At 37.6% G+C, this 14,797-nt stretch overlaps 1 protein-coding gene across 4 annotated transcripts in view; it reads right to left on the bottom strand.

Moving 5' to 3' along the window:
- grm1a (glutamate receptor, metabotropic 1a) overlaps window positions 1–13,288 on the bottom strand; it is a 32,237-nt gene extending 18,949 nt beyond the window's left edge. For 2 of the 4 annotated variants that reach the window (XM_051875675.1, XM_051875678.1), the window contains exons 1-3: window positions 13,131–13,283; window positions 10,687–11,540; window positions 4,666–4,915 (exon numbers count right to left, since the gene is read on the bottom strand). In XM_051875675.1, the coding sequence (XP_051731635.1) occupies window positions 4,666–4,915; window positions 10,687–11,422 (986 nt within the window). In that variant the 5' untranslated portion in view covers window positions 11,423–11,540; window positions 13,131–13,283. Of the gene's footprint in view, window positions 1–4,665; window positions 4,916–5,017; window positions 5,265–10,686; window positions 11,544–13,130 lie in introns of those variants that run through there. The other 2 variants (XM_051875676.1, XM_051875677.1) reach the window with 2 other exon arrangements.
- Between the last annotated feature and the right edge of the window lie 1,509 nt (window positions 13,289–14,797).

Consider the following 14,797-nt stretch of genomic DNA (forward strand, 5'->3'; position numbering starts at 1 on the left):
GCAGCACTGCATGCACTAAAGAATGCTGAATCCAATTCTCCACATTACTTGAAGAGAAAATAACCTCAGAAGAAAAGCTATTTGGAGAGTTCAAGCACACCTTTGAGTAAATGACCCACTTAAATACAAACGTGGCCAAGTCATAAGCCAAGTTTAGAACATGAAACCATAAAGGGTGACGAAGGAAGCAGTGCAGCCAGGACCGATCTCAAGGACGTAATGCTTTATTAAAAATACTCTCTTAAAAATACAAGCACTTCAAGTTAGTTTATCATTAGCAATGGTTGCTGTGTCATATTCTGAAACAGATGTCCTTTTTCAGTTTAATAAATGATTTTTCCAAGTTATTTGTTGAAAATTGTAAACAAATAATAAATTACATAACATTTTAAATATGTTGGCATATAATTATGCCTCTTAGAAAGAGAATTAAAGCTTATATTTCTACAAATAATTACTTTTCAATTATCAGTACTTTATTTTACAAAACTATAGAAACAGGGTTGAAGTTTTAAGATTGCCCCCTAATGACAAACATAACAAAATATTAAAAAAAGAATACTTTTGGAAAGAATGATGTGTACACACACACACACACAACTGTTCAAAAGTTTGATGTTCAGTTTTTTTTTCAGCAAGGATGTATTAAACTGATCAAACAGTGACAGTAAAGACATTTATAATGTTACAAAAAAAAATTCTAATTCAAATAAATGCTTTAGAACTTTCTATTCATCAGATAACCCTGAGATTAATGTATCACAGTTTCCATAAAAATATTTAGCAACTGTTTTTAACATTAATAATAATAAGAAATATTTATTGAGCACAAAATCATGTTAGAATGATTTCTGAAGGATCATCTGACACTGAAGACTGAGTAATGACTGCTGAGAATTCAGCTTTGCCATCACAGAAATAAATTACATATGAAAATGTAAAATATTAAAATAGAAAAGATCTCACTGACCCAAAACTTTTGAACGGTAGTGGTTTCATCTAAACTGATTCCATGCAAATAATGCTCTTCACTCCTGTGACACACTGATAAGACTCCTAATTTCTCTCCATGAAGAGACCGTCCAAAAAACAAATGGCAAGATGACAGCTGATTACAGAAAAAAAAAAAAAAAAAAAAAAAATCAATATGCAATATGTAAATATGCAATATTCTCACAGGATGAGAAGAGCTGAGAGGCAGCGTGATGCTAATTAAAGAGAGAGGGCTTCTCAGGGACGCTCAAGTTGAAAGTGGAAAGTTAATAAATGTACAGTAATAACAATATATACACATTGCATGAAGGACAATGCGGCATAATGCACTAACAACCACTCATACAGCAACACCCTGGAAACCAACCACATTAGCCAATCACAGTGGTGCCGAGTTTTGCAGTGGATTAAGACTCACAGAAAAATATATTTTTTTCTCTTCTTTCAACTGATCTTAGAAGAATGTGTAATGAGAGGGGAGAAGGAGTGTTTGGAGGAAAACGCAAAAGGATTATTGGGACTGGGAACACAGAAGGCACTAGGGGAAGAGAGCGCTGCCATTTAAACATTTAATTTGGATTCCTGTCAGCGCTTGAAACAACACAGCTGAAATACTGAAGAGCTGATGTTGTTCTGTCCTGAAAGCAATAATATGTGATTATGAAAATATCTCTGTATGGGACACTAAAAAGGAGGTAGAAATATAGCGGGAATGAACCCTGTTAATTTGATCATTAAGAGGCAGAGGCAAACATAGTGCCCAGTGTAGCTTGACTACTTCTGGGGAATCCAATGTAATAAGCGTTCAAGGGAAGCTCCCTACGAGACTGAGGATGTTGATTAGAAATTACAAAGTCAATGTTTTTTCTGCTGCTGTAGAAAATTACATAGCCTGGTTTTTGGTAAGACATGAGCTGGCTATGAATAAACAAAGCAGAGGAAGAAGAACACCTGAACCTCATCCTCTTTTTCACAGAAGAGCTCTCCAAACATCCTCGCTCCCTTTCTCTCTCTTTCTTAATCACTCTCTCTTTCTCTTTCACTCCATCTCTATCTCAGATACACATCATCAACTGTCTTGCTTGAAGGCTTGGACTCAGATTATCATGACAATGCAAGACGTGTTTTAATGAATAAATCTCCATTAGTTCCCAAAAGCGGTTTTGTTGTCTGTCTCTCATTCTTTCCCTCTGTTTTCCTCTCAAACATGTACTAATAAAAACACACATTCATTTCTATTACCTAACTTAAAACTGAATGAGACAGGGTCATGGAAACACAAAAACAGATGAAAAGCCAGACTCCAGACACAATGTTTTGACCTAGAAAGTCTGTTAGCTGAATATGATGGCCTGCCTGTGATTGTACGTGGGTGGGCTATAGATGTTGCCTTGATATAGATTAAACAAGATAGCTGCTACAATTCATTTCCAGATCTTCAAGTCTGCAAGGATTCCGTCCGTGAATATTATCAAGCATTGCTCTGATTTTGCTACCAGACAGTTTGAATGATCGGAGAATAGCCTTTGTAAATCAAACCCAGAACTGTGAGGAAAGTGTAATATCTTTGATTATATGACAATATCTCAAAACACTGGTTACCCATTTGGGATCTTGTATCATCCTGAAGGGGTTTCTTTTGCAACAATGACCGACTGATTGTACAGTACATTATTCAGCTTGTTTACTCAGCAAACGAATTCAAAGATTTATAATGGTAGTGAACGGAGGCCTGTTTTGAAGCCAAAAATAAATGCATCCATCCATTATAAATGTAATCCATACAGCTCCAGGGGGTTAATAAAGGGCTTCTGAAGCGAAGCGATGGGTTTTTGTATGAAAAATATCCATATTTAAAACTTTATAATCTAAAATAACTAGCTTCCGCCAGGCAACCGTATGAATACAGAGCAAGTCGACTTGCGCCAAATGAGTAACCCCTCACGCGATGTATGACACAGGATATAGGAGTAGCATAAGCTTAGACGCCTCTCACAATTTAAACAAATAGGGCTGGGCAACAAACTCAAGCTCCTCTTCTCTTATATCGAAATTCTCTGATATTTCTCTTTAAAATTTCTCGTTTTAGACTTCTAATTCGTGACCGGTGTTTTGTTTTGCTCTATCCTCTGCGCTTCTGTGTTCGTCATTGCTTCATGTGTCGGGTCAGAGGTTACTCTTCCGCCACAAATCGATGCGTACGGCCGTCTGCCGGAAGCTAGTTATTTTACTTTATAAAGTTTTAAATATAGATATTTTTCTTACAAAAACCCATCGCTTCGCTTCAGAATGCCTTTATTAACCCCTTGGTGCCGTATGGAGAATTTTTATGATGGATGGATGCATTTATTTTGGGCTTCAAAACACAGCCACCGTTCACTACCATTATAAATCTTTGCAGAGCAAGGATATTTTTAAATATATCTCCGATTGTGTTCGTCTGAGAGAAGATAGTCATATACACCTAGGATGGTTTGAGGGTGAGTAAATCATGGGATAATTTAAATTTTTGGGTGAACTAACCCTTTAATGAGTATTCTCTAGAGACTTGCAATAACAAGAAGTAGCAAAGAAAGAACAAAATACTTTATGGTGGTATGGCTTATGTTATTATTTTAGTAATATGTATTATAATATTTATTAATACTTTGAATTAGCTTTTATTTTTATATTTTCAGTATTCATTTTGATTTTTTTTTGCTTTTATAATTATTATAATTTCTTTTAATATTTCTATTTAGCTTTTAGTACTTAAACTCATTCATGCCAAGGCAACATTTCTAGTTTTATTTTATTATTTTTATATTAATATTAAAGTGTTTCATCTAATATTTATACTTTATTTCAGTTTTACTTCAATTACCGACAATTATTTTTAATATTTTTTTGTTTTAGTTAACAATGTTATATATAATATTTTGTTAACAACAATAATATATGTATTATATTTTAGTGTTCAAGTCACAAGTGAAGACATGATGCATGCATTAAGGTTGGTTTACCAAAGATCATCTTTTGCTTCCCTACTGGTTATTTGTCATCAGATACATTTCCTAAGAGGCTGTGAGATTGAATATTTAATACTCAGCCCACAGCATTTTTCCATGCCTGATCTAAAATCAAGTGACGAGCCTCTCTGGCACACGCACCCAAACATAAACTCAAACACTCACACCATATAAGACAAAGGCAGGAGGCAGGAAGCAGGAGGCAGTTTCCAGGGATGTGTGAGCCAGCTACTGAATCACAAATTATTCATTAGTGGTGAAAAGTGTGAAAAGCGCCTCTGTTCACAATGTCCATTTTTAATCTCATCTGGTTTCCCTGGAAACTTCTGTATTCAGTAGCAACACTTATTTCCAAGCATTCCAATGTCTGTTCTTCTTTCGCCATAATAGAAAACACTCAAAGCAAAACATAAAATGTAATAATAATTAGGCTACTGATAGTGTAAGAATCATATTTGCAAAACAATATGCAGAAGTATTTTGCTCCACCAAAAATGATTCAATTGTGATATAACCATGAGCAAGACAGTGTGGGTGTCATTTTGACTCGGTTGCCCTTTGTGTCTCTTTCAAAGCTTGCAATTTATTCCTCTGATGTGATTGAACATGAGCGAATTATAGCTAAGCATTCTGAGCAATGCAGTTTGTCTTGGTAAAACCTTACCTCCCAATTAGCTGGAACTCTCCAGCAACCCCACGGCGTCGCATGGCCATCAGCAGGCCACGCACAGTCATTCCTTCACAGAAGCAGACAACCACGCGGGCTTTGGGCAGACGTTCCCGCAGTTTCTTAAGCAGACGGTCAAAGTGTTTTTCGCCAGCATTACTGTATATCTTATCAGAGTGGGCGATACACAGACCCTCCTCTGCGGCCAACTCCTTAAAGGCCTCCATGCCACTCTCACCATAGTTACCTGTGTTCAGACACAAAATGTAGGATGGTTAATAAAGGGTTAGTTCCAAAATATGGAACTAGTGCAGCTTTAATCAAAGACACAGAATGGAGGATGGATTACCGCCACTGATCCAACACCTGTCAGAACAGTCAGAGCCCGGGATAAGAAATGGATGACAGTTGACTATGGAGGACACAAAATGACAGGCAGACAGGCAACTGAAAAAGACATGAAATGTAGACATGGTCACCACCATTTAGGATACAAATGGCGTCATACATTTAGAATGAGAAACACAAAAAAAAAAAAAAAAAAAAAAGTCAGTATCATGCCTTTTTGGAATACTTGATTCTGATTAGTTGACCACTGCATTCTGTAATCAAATATTTTTGTATAATGACTGCTAAAGGGATAGTTCACTAAAAAATGAAAATTCTGTCATCATTTACTCACCCTCATGTTACTCCATGATGCAAAAGAAGATCAATTAAAATATGTTTCAGTGCCTTTTTGTACACTCAATGAAAGTCAGCGGTTTCAATTTGAAGTTGAAACCTTCTTCAAAAACATCAACATGAGAGGGTTTCATTTTTAGGTGAACTATCGCTTTAAGTCACTCATATCGCTGTCATTCTTATCATATTTCATAACCATTTGATTATTTATTGAGTAGCAGCCAAACAATATTTTGCAGTAAGGACCGACTGACTGATCATTATCCCTTAATTATACTCCACAGGCATTGTACTGTAACTAGACAAGTAGGACACCAATAATACTTTGTGGTGCTCTTGAGAATTACTGCAAATTACCATAATAGGTCACTTGAACACAGTGTGTCCTTTTCAAAATATTGTATGAATCAGAAACGGGTCTGTACAAAAGCCTGCAGCTCACAAAGATACACTTGAAACATCTTCCGTTCCATCCTACATCTGGGCTGCCAAGCGAAATTTACATCTTATTGTGCAGGCAGCAGAGGTCACTGCTGTTGACTGTGCTCAGAAGAAGAACAGTGCTACTGTCTTATCAGGAGAGATGAGTGGTGTGTGGTCACTGATGACTGTCTGGAGGTCAGTCTTTGTAGAGTGGGTGTGCGGGTGGCAATTTGAGCACATTCACAGTTCTGTGGCTCTCTAACAATTCCTTTTCTCTCCCCCTCTCTCTCTTTCTTTAGGTTGTTTGGAACATCTTTATTTACAGGTTTAGATTCTCCCTTTGTAGCTTACTTCCTCTTTCTCACTATAAGCTTGCTCGAAAAAAGACACGTTTTCCAAAACAGTGTATCTGATATAGCAGGATACATGGTACCAGTGTTGTTATCATTAACTAAAACCATTAAAAAGTTTTTGGTCATTTAAATAAATAATATATAAATATTAGATGAAGCTAAAATTAAAAATGTTGCCTTGGCAAGTACTGAAATTACTAAAGTTTAAAGCTAAATAAAAATATTAACAAATTAGAAATTATAATAAAAAATTATTTTAAAAAACTAATAAAAATCACATAAGAAAATTACTAAAACTTAAGGTAACTTTATTTCAATAGTCCACTTTAGACATTCTAACTTTGCAACTACATGTCAACTAGCAGTAGAGTATTAGTACACTGTCTGCTTAATATCACTTTGTCTGTTGGGGCACCATCAAAATATTCTACTGACTATAAGTTTTCAAGTACATGTTAATTATTCTACTAACCCTAACCTAACAGTCTACTAATACTCTAAAGCCCAAAGTATAGTTCACTTTACGCGTACGGGAGGGTCAGTGTACACTACAGTGCGCGTGATGCGAATTTCATCATCATATGAGTACGCGCACCGCCGGATTTTTGTAACTGTGCGTACTTGTATGCGCAGGTCGCACATGCGCATTTAATTTTTTTTTTTTTTTTTTTTTCTCAGTAATTAGTTTATCCACAAGGTGGTAACCGTGCGTCGATTCACTAGGTAGTCAAAGGAAAACTGCATAAACAGAACAGACCGAAAGGCATACAAGCTCCAGCGACAATGGAAACATACATACACAAGAGATTGTGTGAAGAGGTTAGAAAGTACCCTCATTTGTACAACTCTAGCAGGAAAGAATACAAAGATGTTTACAGGGGTTGAAACTCGTGGCGAGAGACTGCGCATGCATCGAACGCCTGTGTATGCGTACGAGTCAAATGAAGTATTCTTTCCAAGGCTGTGTGCGTACAGCGTACGCGTAAAAAAACGAAGTATACCCAAGGCTTAATGAGAGTTAGTTGACATGTAGTTGCAAAGTTAATTATCACGTGCAAAGTGCTACAATTACATTACCTCAATGTGTACTGAAGTATGTTGAGGAGGACTCAAAGGTAAATCCTGTTCTAAAATTTGTCTAGTAAATGTCTATCCAATGGGACAATCCATCTACAGTTAGTAGAATGTCTAAAGTGGACTATCCAAATGAAGTGCAACTATAAATAATAACACTGCATGGTACACAATATGGTTGTCCTGCAAAGCAAGTCAGAAGACCAAATGATTTACTAGTAAAAAAAGGCAATACTGGTTTTAATGTCTTTTATCTTTTTTTTCAGGGGGAACGATGGTGTTTGTTGTTTTTAAAGGCACCTCATTTTTGCTTTTTTGCTCACTATAATAAAATTCTGTGGAAAAAAACAGGACCTGTGAGTTAAGATATCGAACACTATAATCATTCCACACAAATATTTCAGCTGAAAATAAAAGCTAGTGATGTCCTCCTGATGTCATATTAATAGCATTTGAACCATAGTTGAAATGTATGAATATTCTAATGAAGAGAGGTACCACAAGCACAGTGTTAAATAAACAATTTGACACTTTGATTAATACTCAAAGTTCACTGATCTGTTGTTTTGGTGATAACTAATGAGAATACTGACATGATTTGATTTATAGGGATTTTTGTTAACTTTTCGACTGCTCACGCTGGGAGATCAGCCAAACCAGTTAAAGACCAGGCTGGGTGACCAGCTTAAACCAGTTGAGACCAGCAAGCCAGCTGTAGATTTAGTTACATTTTTCAGCAGGGTTTACATCAAAAGAATTAAACTTTTTCTAAAGATTGCCATGCAAGCTTGTGTAAAACTGGTGCCTGTTTAAACATGGCCATTAAAATGTCTCTAAACCAGACATGAATTTAAATTTGGCTGGATAATTAATGTAATCAAAGATCTCTGCTGTTACTATAAGCAGCAGGCAGCGATGTCCGACACAGTTGCTGATGTTGTGTTTGTGAGTTATTGTCTAGTTCATAACTGATAAACCATGAACAGAGTCTCTCCTGAGAGGGAAAAGACATTTTTCTAATTAGTTATCACCAAACAGAACAGAAAACTGAGCATTAGCATTATATTGCTTATTTAAATCTGTGCCTGTTCTGCCCCTTTACTTTAGGACATTCAAATATTTTTAACATATGCTTGGTAGAAGTAAGCAGACGTGTCAAATCCTATAAGAAACCAGGAGGACATCGCTAACAAGATTGTTGTTTGCATCATGCGTCATGCATCAGAACTTTAATAATATTTTACATTGGTTTTTACTCACTATAGTATGCTGACAGTAATCTAAAGAGGATTTTGTTTTTCACAGACATATAAATCAAGTTCTGACTTTATTTTCTTCCCACTAGCTAGCTGAGGAACAGAATTAAAACACTAGCATAAAAGAAAACAGAAAGTGATTTGACCCATACATTAAACGTCTCAATGTGTGGTTTAGCAGACAAGCTTTCCACCTCTGGACATTTTATAAACAAATCAAAAACAGAATTGAAAGTGATACACATAACAATGCTGGAGGGAGCAACAACAAAAAATGTGTTTGTGTTGTGGGCGAAAAGGGGAGAATATATTATTACCCTCATTATGTATGGAGAAACTGCCTGAGTCATTAAAGCATGCTTCCATATGCAAATAATAAAAAGGTCTTTGGCCCACTTGCACTACAACTCTAATGGAAGTGAATTACCATTTAGGTACATTTACAGAATGGTGCACTCATTATCTTCAAATGCAGTTTTCCCAATTGTTTTTAGTTAATTAAAAAGGTTAACACTTAAATCACGTCTGTTATACGTTCATGCATCTATATTCAAAGCCAGACTTACACAACCTACTTCTAATTAGATTTTGTCAATCTATATTCAAAGTAGAGGAAAACAGAGAGTGTTGTAACATGGAGTCTAACCAATTAGAACTGAGCTACAGTGGTGAAATCACTATCATACCACCACCCACCTAAAGTAACACCAGAAGTAAGATTATGCACAAGTCACATTTCATGCCTGGCTTATGGTTTGATTCATGATCATGTTTAAAGGATCATGTTAAATGACAGAACAATTTTGTTGATATGTAACATCCACACCAGCTTTGATCTACATGTTTCAAAAACTAAAAATATCATGGCTGACCAGACAGGGAGGGTTTTCAAGGACTTTTCAATATGCTTCTACTAGACCCAAAAATATTGCCCGTAATGGGACGGTGAATCGGCTATACATTTGCACAACACACTGTCCTATATTTCTATATTTGTTACCAATTTTATTTGCTTTTTACAATTAAAATGCTTAAAGGGTTAGTTCACCCAAAATTCTGTCATTAATTACTCACCCTCATGTCGTTCCAAACCGTAAGACCTTCCTTCATCTTCGGAAAACACAAATTAAGATATTTTTGATGAAATCCGAGAGGTATATGAGCAATTTAACAACCACTTTCAACATCCAGAAAGGTACTAAAGACATCGTTAAAACAGTCAATGTCACTGCAGTGGTTCAACCTTAATTTTATGAAGCGAGGAGAATACTTTTTGTGCGCAAAAACAAAACAAAAATAACGACTTTGTTCAACAATTTTTCCTGTTCCCTGTCAGTCTGTAATGCAGTTGGCGCTTCCGTGTTTCCATCGGAACGCCGACTCATTATTGGCCAGCTCCTGCTTTAGCATCACACGCAGGCGTCGTGGTGCTCACGTGAACACAGCCTCGGCCAATACTGAGCCCGAGTTCAGATGTAAACATGGAAATTGTTGGAATAAAATCATTATTTTTGTTTTGTTTTTGCGCACAAAAAGTATTCTCGTTGCTTCATAAAATTAAGGTTGAACCACTGCAGTCACGTCGACTGTTTTAACGATGTCTTTAGTACCTTTCTGGACGTTGAAATTGGTTGTTATATTGCAGTCTATGGATGAGTCATATAGCCTACCTCTTGGATTTCATCAAAAATATCTTAATTTGTGTTCCGAAGATGAACGAAGCTCTTACAGGTGTGGAACTGGAACGACACGAGGGTGAATAATTAATGACAGAATTGTAATTTTTGGGTGAACCCGTTAAAATAAAATGGGAGATGGAATAGGCCTATTTTGAACAAGTAAATTTGATTAATTTAAAATGTTTTTGAGATGAGTTGTAGATTTCTAAACTACATTAAGTTACAGATGTTTTTTTTAAGTGTTACAACAAACACAAAAGTGCTACAACACTCTTCTGTCTCCCTTACTAAGTTAAAATCCCTGCTCGCATTAATGTATTCATTTACATATTTTTAGCAGAAAAATGTGTGAAGTTTGAGTCAACTAGCCAAAAAAAAAAAAAAAAAAAAAAAACTACAAGTCAAACAAAATGTGTTACAATAATGAAATGACAGATGGGCTACCTGTATTCTCATATAACGCATTTATATTGTTTAGAAAAGTTATTTGAAATGCCTCAGTTATAACAAGAGGAAAAGTGAGAACGGCAGGTCTTGCCAGTGACTTACCCTCTGTGTGAACCGCAGACACATAAGTCCAGTTATAGTGTTTGACTATGTCGAGCATGGCGCGCGCCTGCAGTGTGTCAGAGGGCACGACACGGAGGAAGTATTTGAAGAGGGTTTTGTCGCTCAGGTCTATGCTGGTGGCCGAATAAGCAATCTGGGGAATGTTAAACAGCTGGAGAAGATTCTGCACCTGGATGGCCACCGAGCTGGAGCCCGGACCTATGACTCCAGCGATAGGCTTCTTACTGGGAGGAGGCTGGTTGGAAGGCGTCCCGTCGATGCACCACTTAGATCCGTCTTTGTCGTCCCGAATGGAGATGAGAGAGTCTCGGATGAACTCGATGCTTTGCTCCAGAGCAACGGATGAGTGCCAGCACGAGTCCCTGATCTCGCAGCCCAGGGTGATGTTGGGCAGCAGGTTCTGGTCGGCGTTGATACGGTCCAGCGTATAGAACATCGCCTCCACCCGTTGAATGCCGTACTGCTCGCGCACATCCCCGCATTTTCTATCGGCCACACTTTCGGCGGACGGCTGGTGGTGCACGGAGAAGAGCGCACCGATGATCACGTCGCCATCCATGCGGGCGACAGACCGGGCCGCCGCGCGCTGGACCGCCGAGCGCTTGTATATGTTCCCAAGCGCGTGAGATAAGAGTGTCGGTAGAAACAGACACAGGAACAGTGAGAAGTGTCCACACGAGACACGGGGCATCTTCAAGCGTGCCATGTTCCACATTGTGTGACAGGCATAGTGTGCGAGCTGCTCGTGCCAGCGGTGCTCGTTTCTCTGCAGTCCCAGATTCAATTAAGCGACCAAGATGCGCACGTGAGACAACATAAATGCGCCCTGACACCTGCTGAGAAAACATAACACAGAGTTAGAGAAAACATCTATTATTCTAAAAGCATGCATAAAGTACAGTGCTAGAAACAGAGCATCATTTAACACTGATGAAGTAAAGAAGTGCTGTAACACAGGGTGAGTTGTAACAGATTAACCAATTAAAAATGAGTTACATGGGTAAAATCAGGACCAGCACCCCACATGCTGAGATGGCAGTTATAAAACTCAAAATAAAATAGGCTATTAAGATTTATAGGACAAATAAAATGCGCAAAAAAAGAAAAAAGATAATGCTTAAGTTTAGAGTTTAATTTGTGATAATATTAATGGATGTTAAATGACAGAACGTGTGAATTGTTTAATCTGATACATAACATCTACACAAGATTTTCATCAGTAGTTTAAAACTAGAACACCATGTCTAAGGGTTGTAAAACTTAGAAACTTATTTCTGAGCTCAAAAAGACTGCACAAAATTGTTTGTGGCTTAAAACAGTGTTTAAGCCACATTTCCAAAAATTCAGTGTCTGTTATGCTTTGTTAGCTAATGTTTTATGCATCTTAAAATCTGTTATTTCCAGTTTTGAATGAAAATATTTCCTATATAGCCTATTATACAATTTTAATTCAAATGTGGTGGGTGGCATAACAATTGTTTGTACATTTGATTACCACAGTAAATACGTGCACAACTTAAAATGTAGGCTTTGTTTTCGGTTGTTGTTAGAGCTCACCTAGTGGGGTAGGCTGTAACAACAACACCCTTGTGACATAAAATTACATAGTTTAGGGATACGCTGTAGATTTACAAACTAATTTGTTTAGTGGCTGACAAATATGGGAATAATATATAGCTAACACACGCCGGTCTCTATTAGGTGTCGCTTCAGAAGCCTTGCCTATTAAGTTTGGCAAACGTACGTCATTATTCAGTCTATGCAAAATAACTGGCGAACGAGAGACTCACTGGTCGAATATAAGAAAAAGAAACATTTAACCACAGAATGAGCATCATTCTCAAGTTTTGTTGGCGAGGTCGTCGTTTTTTACGTCCTTGTGGGGGCAAGTACCGGGCGGTTTCAGCACCGCGGACAGCGCAGACAATCGTATGACGGACAGTGAATGAAACTATAAGATGCGCCTTTGTAGTCAAAGCACAACTATTGAATGCAATGTGTTTGCACACAAAACCTCGGATACTGCGTGTTTCCTTAAAACTCAATGCGACTATATACAAGACAGACTTATTTTCATACAGAACGAGATGAATTTAATTGCCCTCATCTTACCACAATCTTAATTTGAGTCTAAATACAGAAAAACAGAACAAATATAAGCCTAAAAACAACTATTTTGTCAATATCACATATCATCGCAAAGATAGATGTCTTATGTCATACATTCACATTCGTTGTTCTATCGTTTCCATTCAGCATTATACTGGCTTAATCGATTGCACTCAATGACAAATGAGCCATAATTACGATGCAATGCCTCCTGTACTCGCATTAGTGACATTGCCGCACATCTGTCCGTACCTGCAGTTACTAGGAAATACAAACAACGGAAACATCTGCACAGGAATTCGATCGCTACGCACCTGAGTCAATGAGATATCGTTTCACCTCCTTCTGAGACAGCTGCTGCACTGATGATATACTTCAGTTATCAGTCTGCATCCCAGCCAGTGGATCTCTCTCTCTCTCTCTCTCTCATATGGCACGTACAATGTGGATCGGGTCTCTCTCTCTCTCTCTCTCTCTCTCTCATCGTAGTGATGTAAATATTATATGGCACGTACAATGTGCTTGATTGACAGCTAGCTGTCATGATAACCAAACGTCAACTATTTTTAAACAAAACACGATTTTGTGATAAACTTGTTATATGTATCAATAAATCTTTAATAAGTTTAAAAAGTAATAAATAATGACTGTAATTATGATTTGTCGATGTAAGTTACAGCCCGATACTGCTAATCTGAAAGGAAAACAGACTTCTGTTGCTATGGTTACTTCCTCAACCAAACGCGATTTCTAGGTTAAATTAAGAGTTCGGATTAATTTGTAATTTAACTTTTTTTGGTCACTGGAAAAATAAACATATGAGTGAATATATATCTAAGGAATACGTACTTTTAAAGTCCCCCTGAAATCAAAATTTAAGTTTTTTAGCTTTTAGTATGAATATGTTAGCCGTAAGGTTATGAATAAGCGGCATGTTCCAAAACAATAGCTGCGTCCGAAATCGCGTATATTGAGTAAGTACTACATTTGAATTTAAATTTACTTCACGACCGTTGAAAATGCGTGTATAGGCTATGAATGAATTCGGACGTACTACATCCGCCATATTGTTACTGTCACATGACCTACCAGAGTCAGTTATGTCCCTTCAACTCCATTCACAAATCCTCTCCCGTGGCCTCATGGGATAGTGAAGTGTCCGTCTTATGCGCACTTCAGAATCTCGCTGGAAGTAGTAAGTCATCCGGGTACTTTTCGCCTACTGTTTTTCGAATACTACATACTACACTGTTCGCACTATATAGTAGAGAAGTATTCGATTTCGGACACAGCAAATGACAAAATTCGCATTTATGAGATATAAGCATTCAAAAGTCTCTCACTTCCGCTAAAATGGATTGCAGATTTTCATGACATCACCACAGACTTCAGCTTCTCATCAAATCTACTGTCCAATCAAATGCTCTCTAGAATGAAGTCCCGCCCCCTCCCACACTATAAACAGACGCAGAAGCTGTGGCTGAAATCGGTCATTTGTTCATACATTTACTAGTTTCTATATGGTGAATGGCACATAGTGGATAGAGGATAGGGATAGGGAACGATTCAGACAGTGTAAATATGCTTTCCATCGCGTTAGTGTCACGTGAACTGCCGCAGTGCGCGCACAGTCTGCTTTTTAATCCAGAGACATGAGAGCACAGAGCGGATTATATGCGTGAGTCGGCACAGACCACAAAACGTTTGGACACATTTGAATTTAGAAACAATTCTATATTTTAAAGCAAAATGGAGGAGAAACGGTTAGACATTATGAGGAAAATTGGGCTTTAGGAGCTCAACGGCTCTGGCCGAGCTGTGATCTAGGCGAAACGCTACTGGCTATTTTGGAAAAAGGGGAGCTTCTAGATATATCCCGCCCTGTCTTCCTGTTTCATTAGAAATTACGTCAACACAGTGAATAAAGCTGTGCATTCCAAGGCACTTCAATGGGCCTTTAAGATCGAACAGGCAAAACCAG

This window comes from Ctenopharyngodon idella, chromosome 20 (assembly GCF_019924925.1).
Source record: "Ctenopharyngodon idella isolate HZGC_01 chromosome 20, HZGC01, whole genome shotgun sequence".
Lineage (NCBI taxonomy): Eukaryota > Metazoa > Chordata > Actinopteri > Cypriniformes > Xenocyprididae > Ctenopharyngodon > Ctenopharyngodon idella.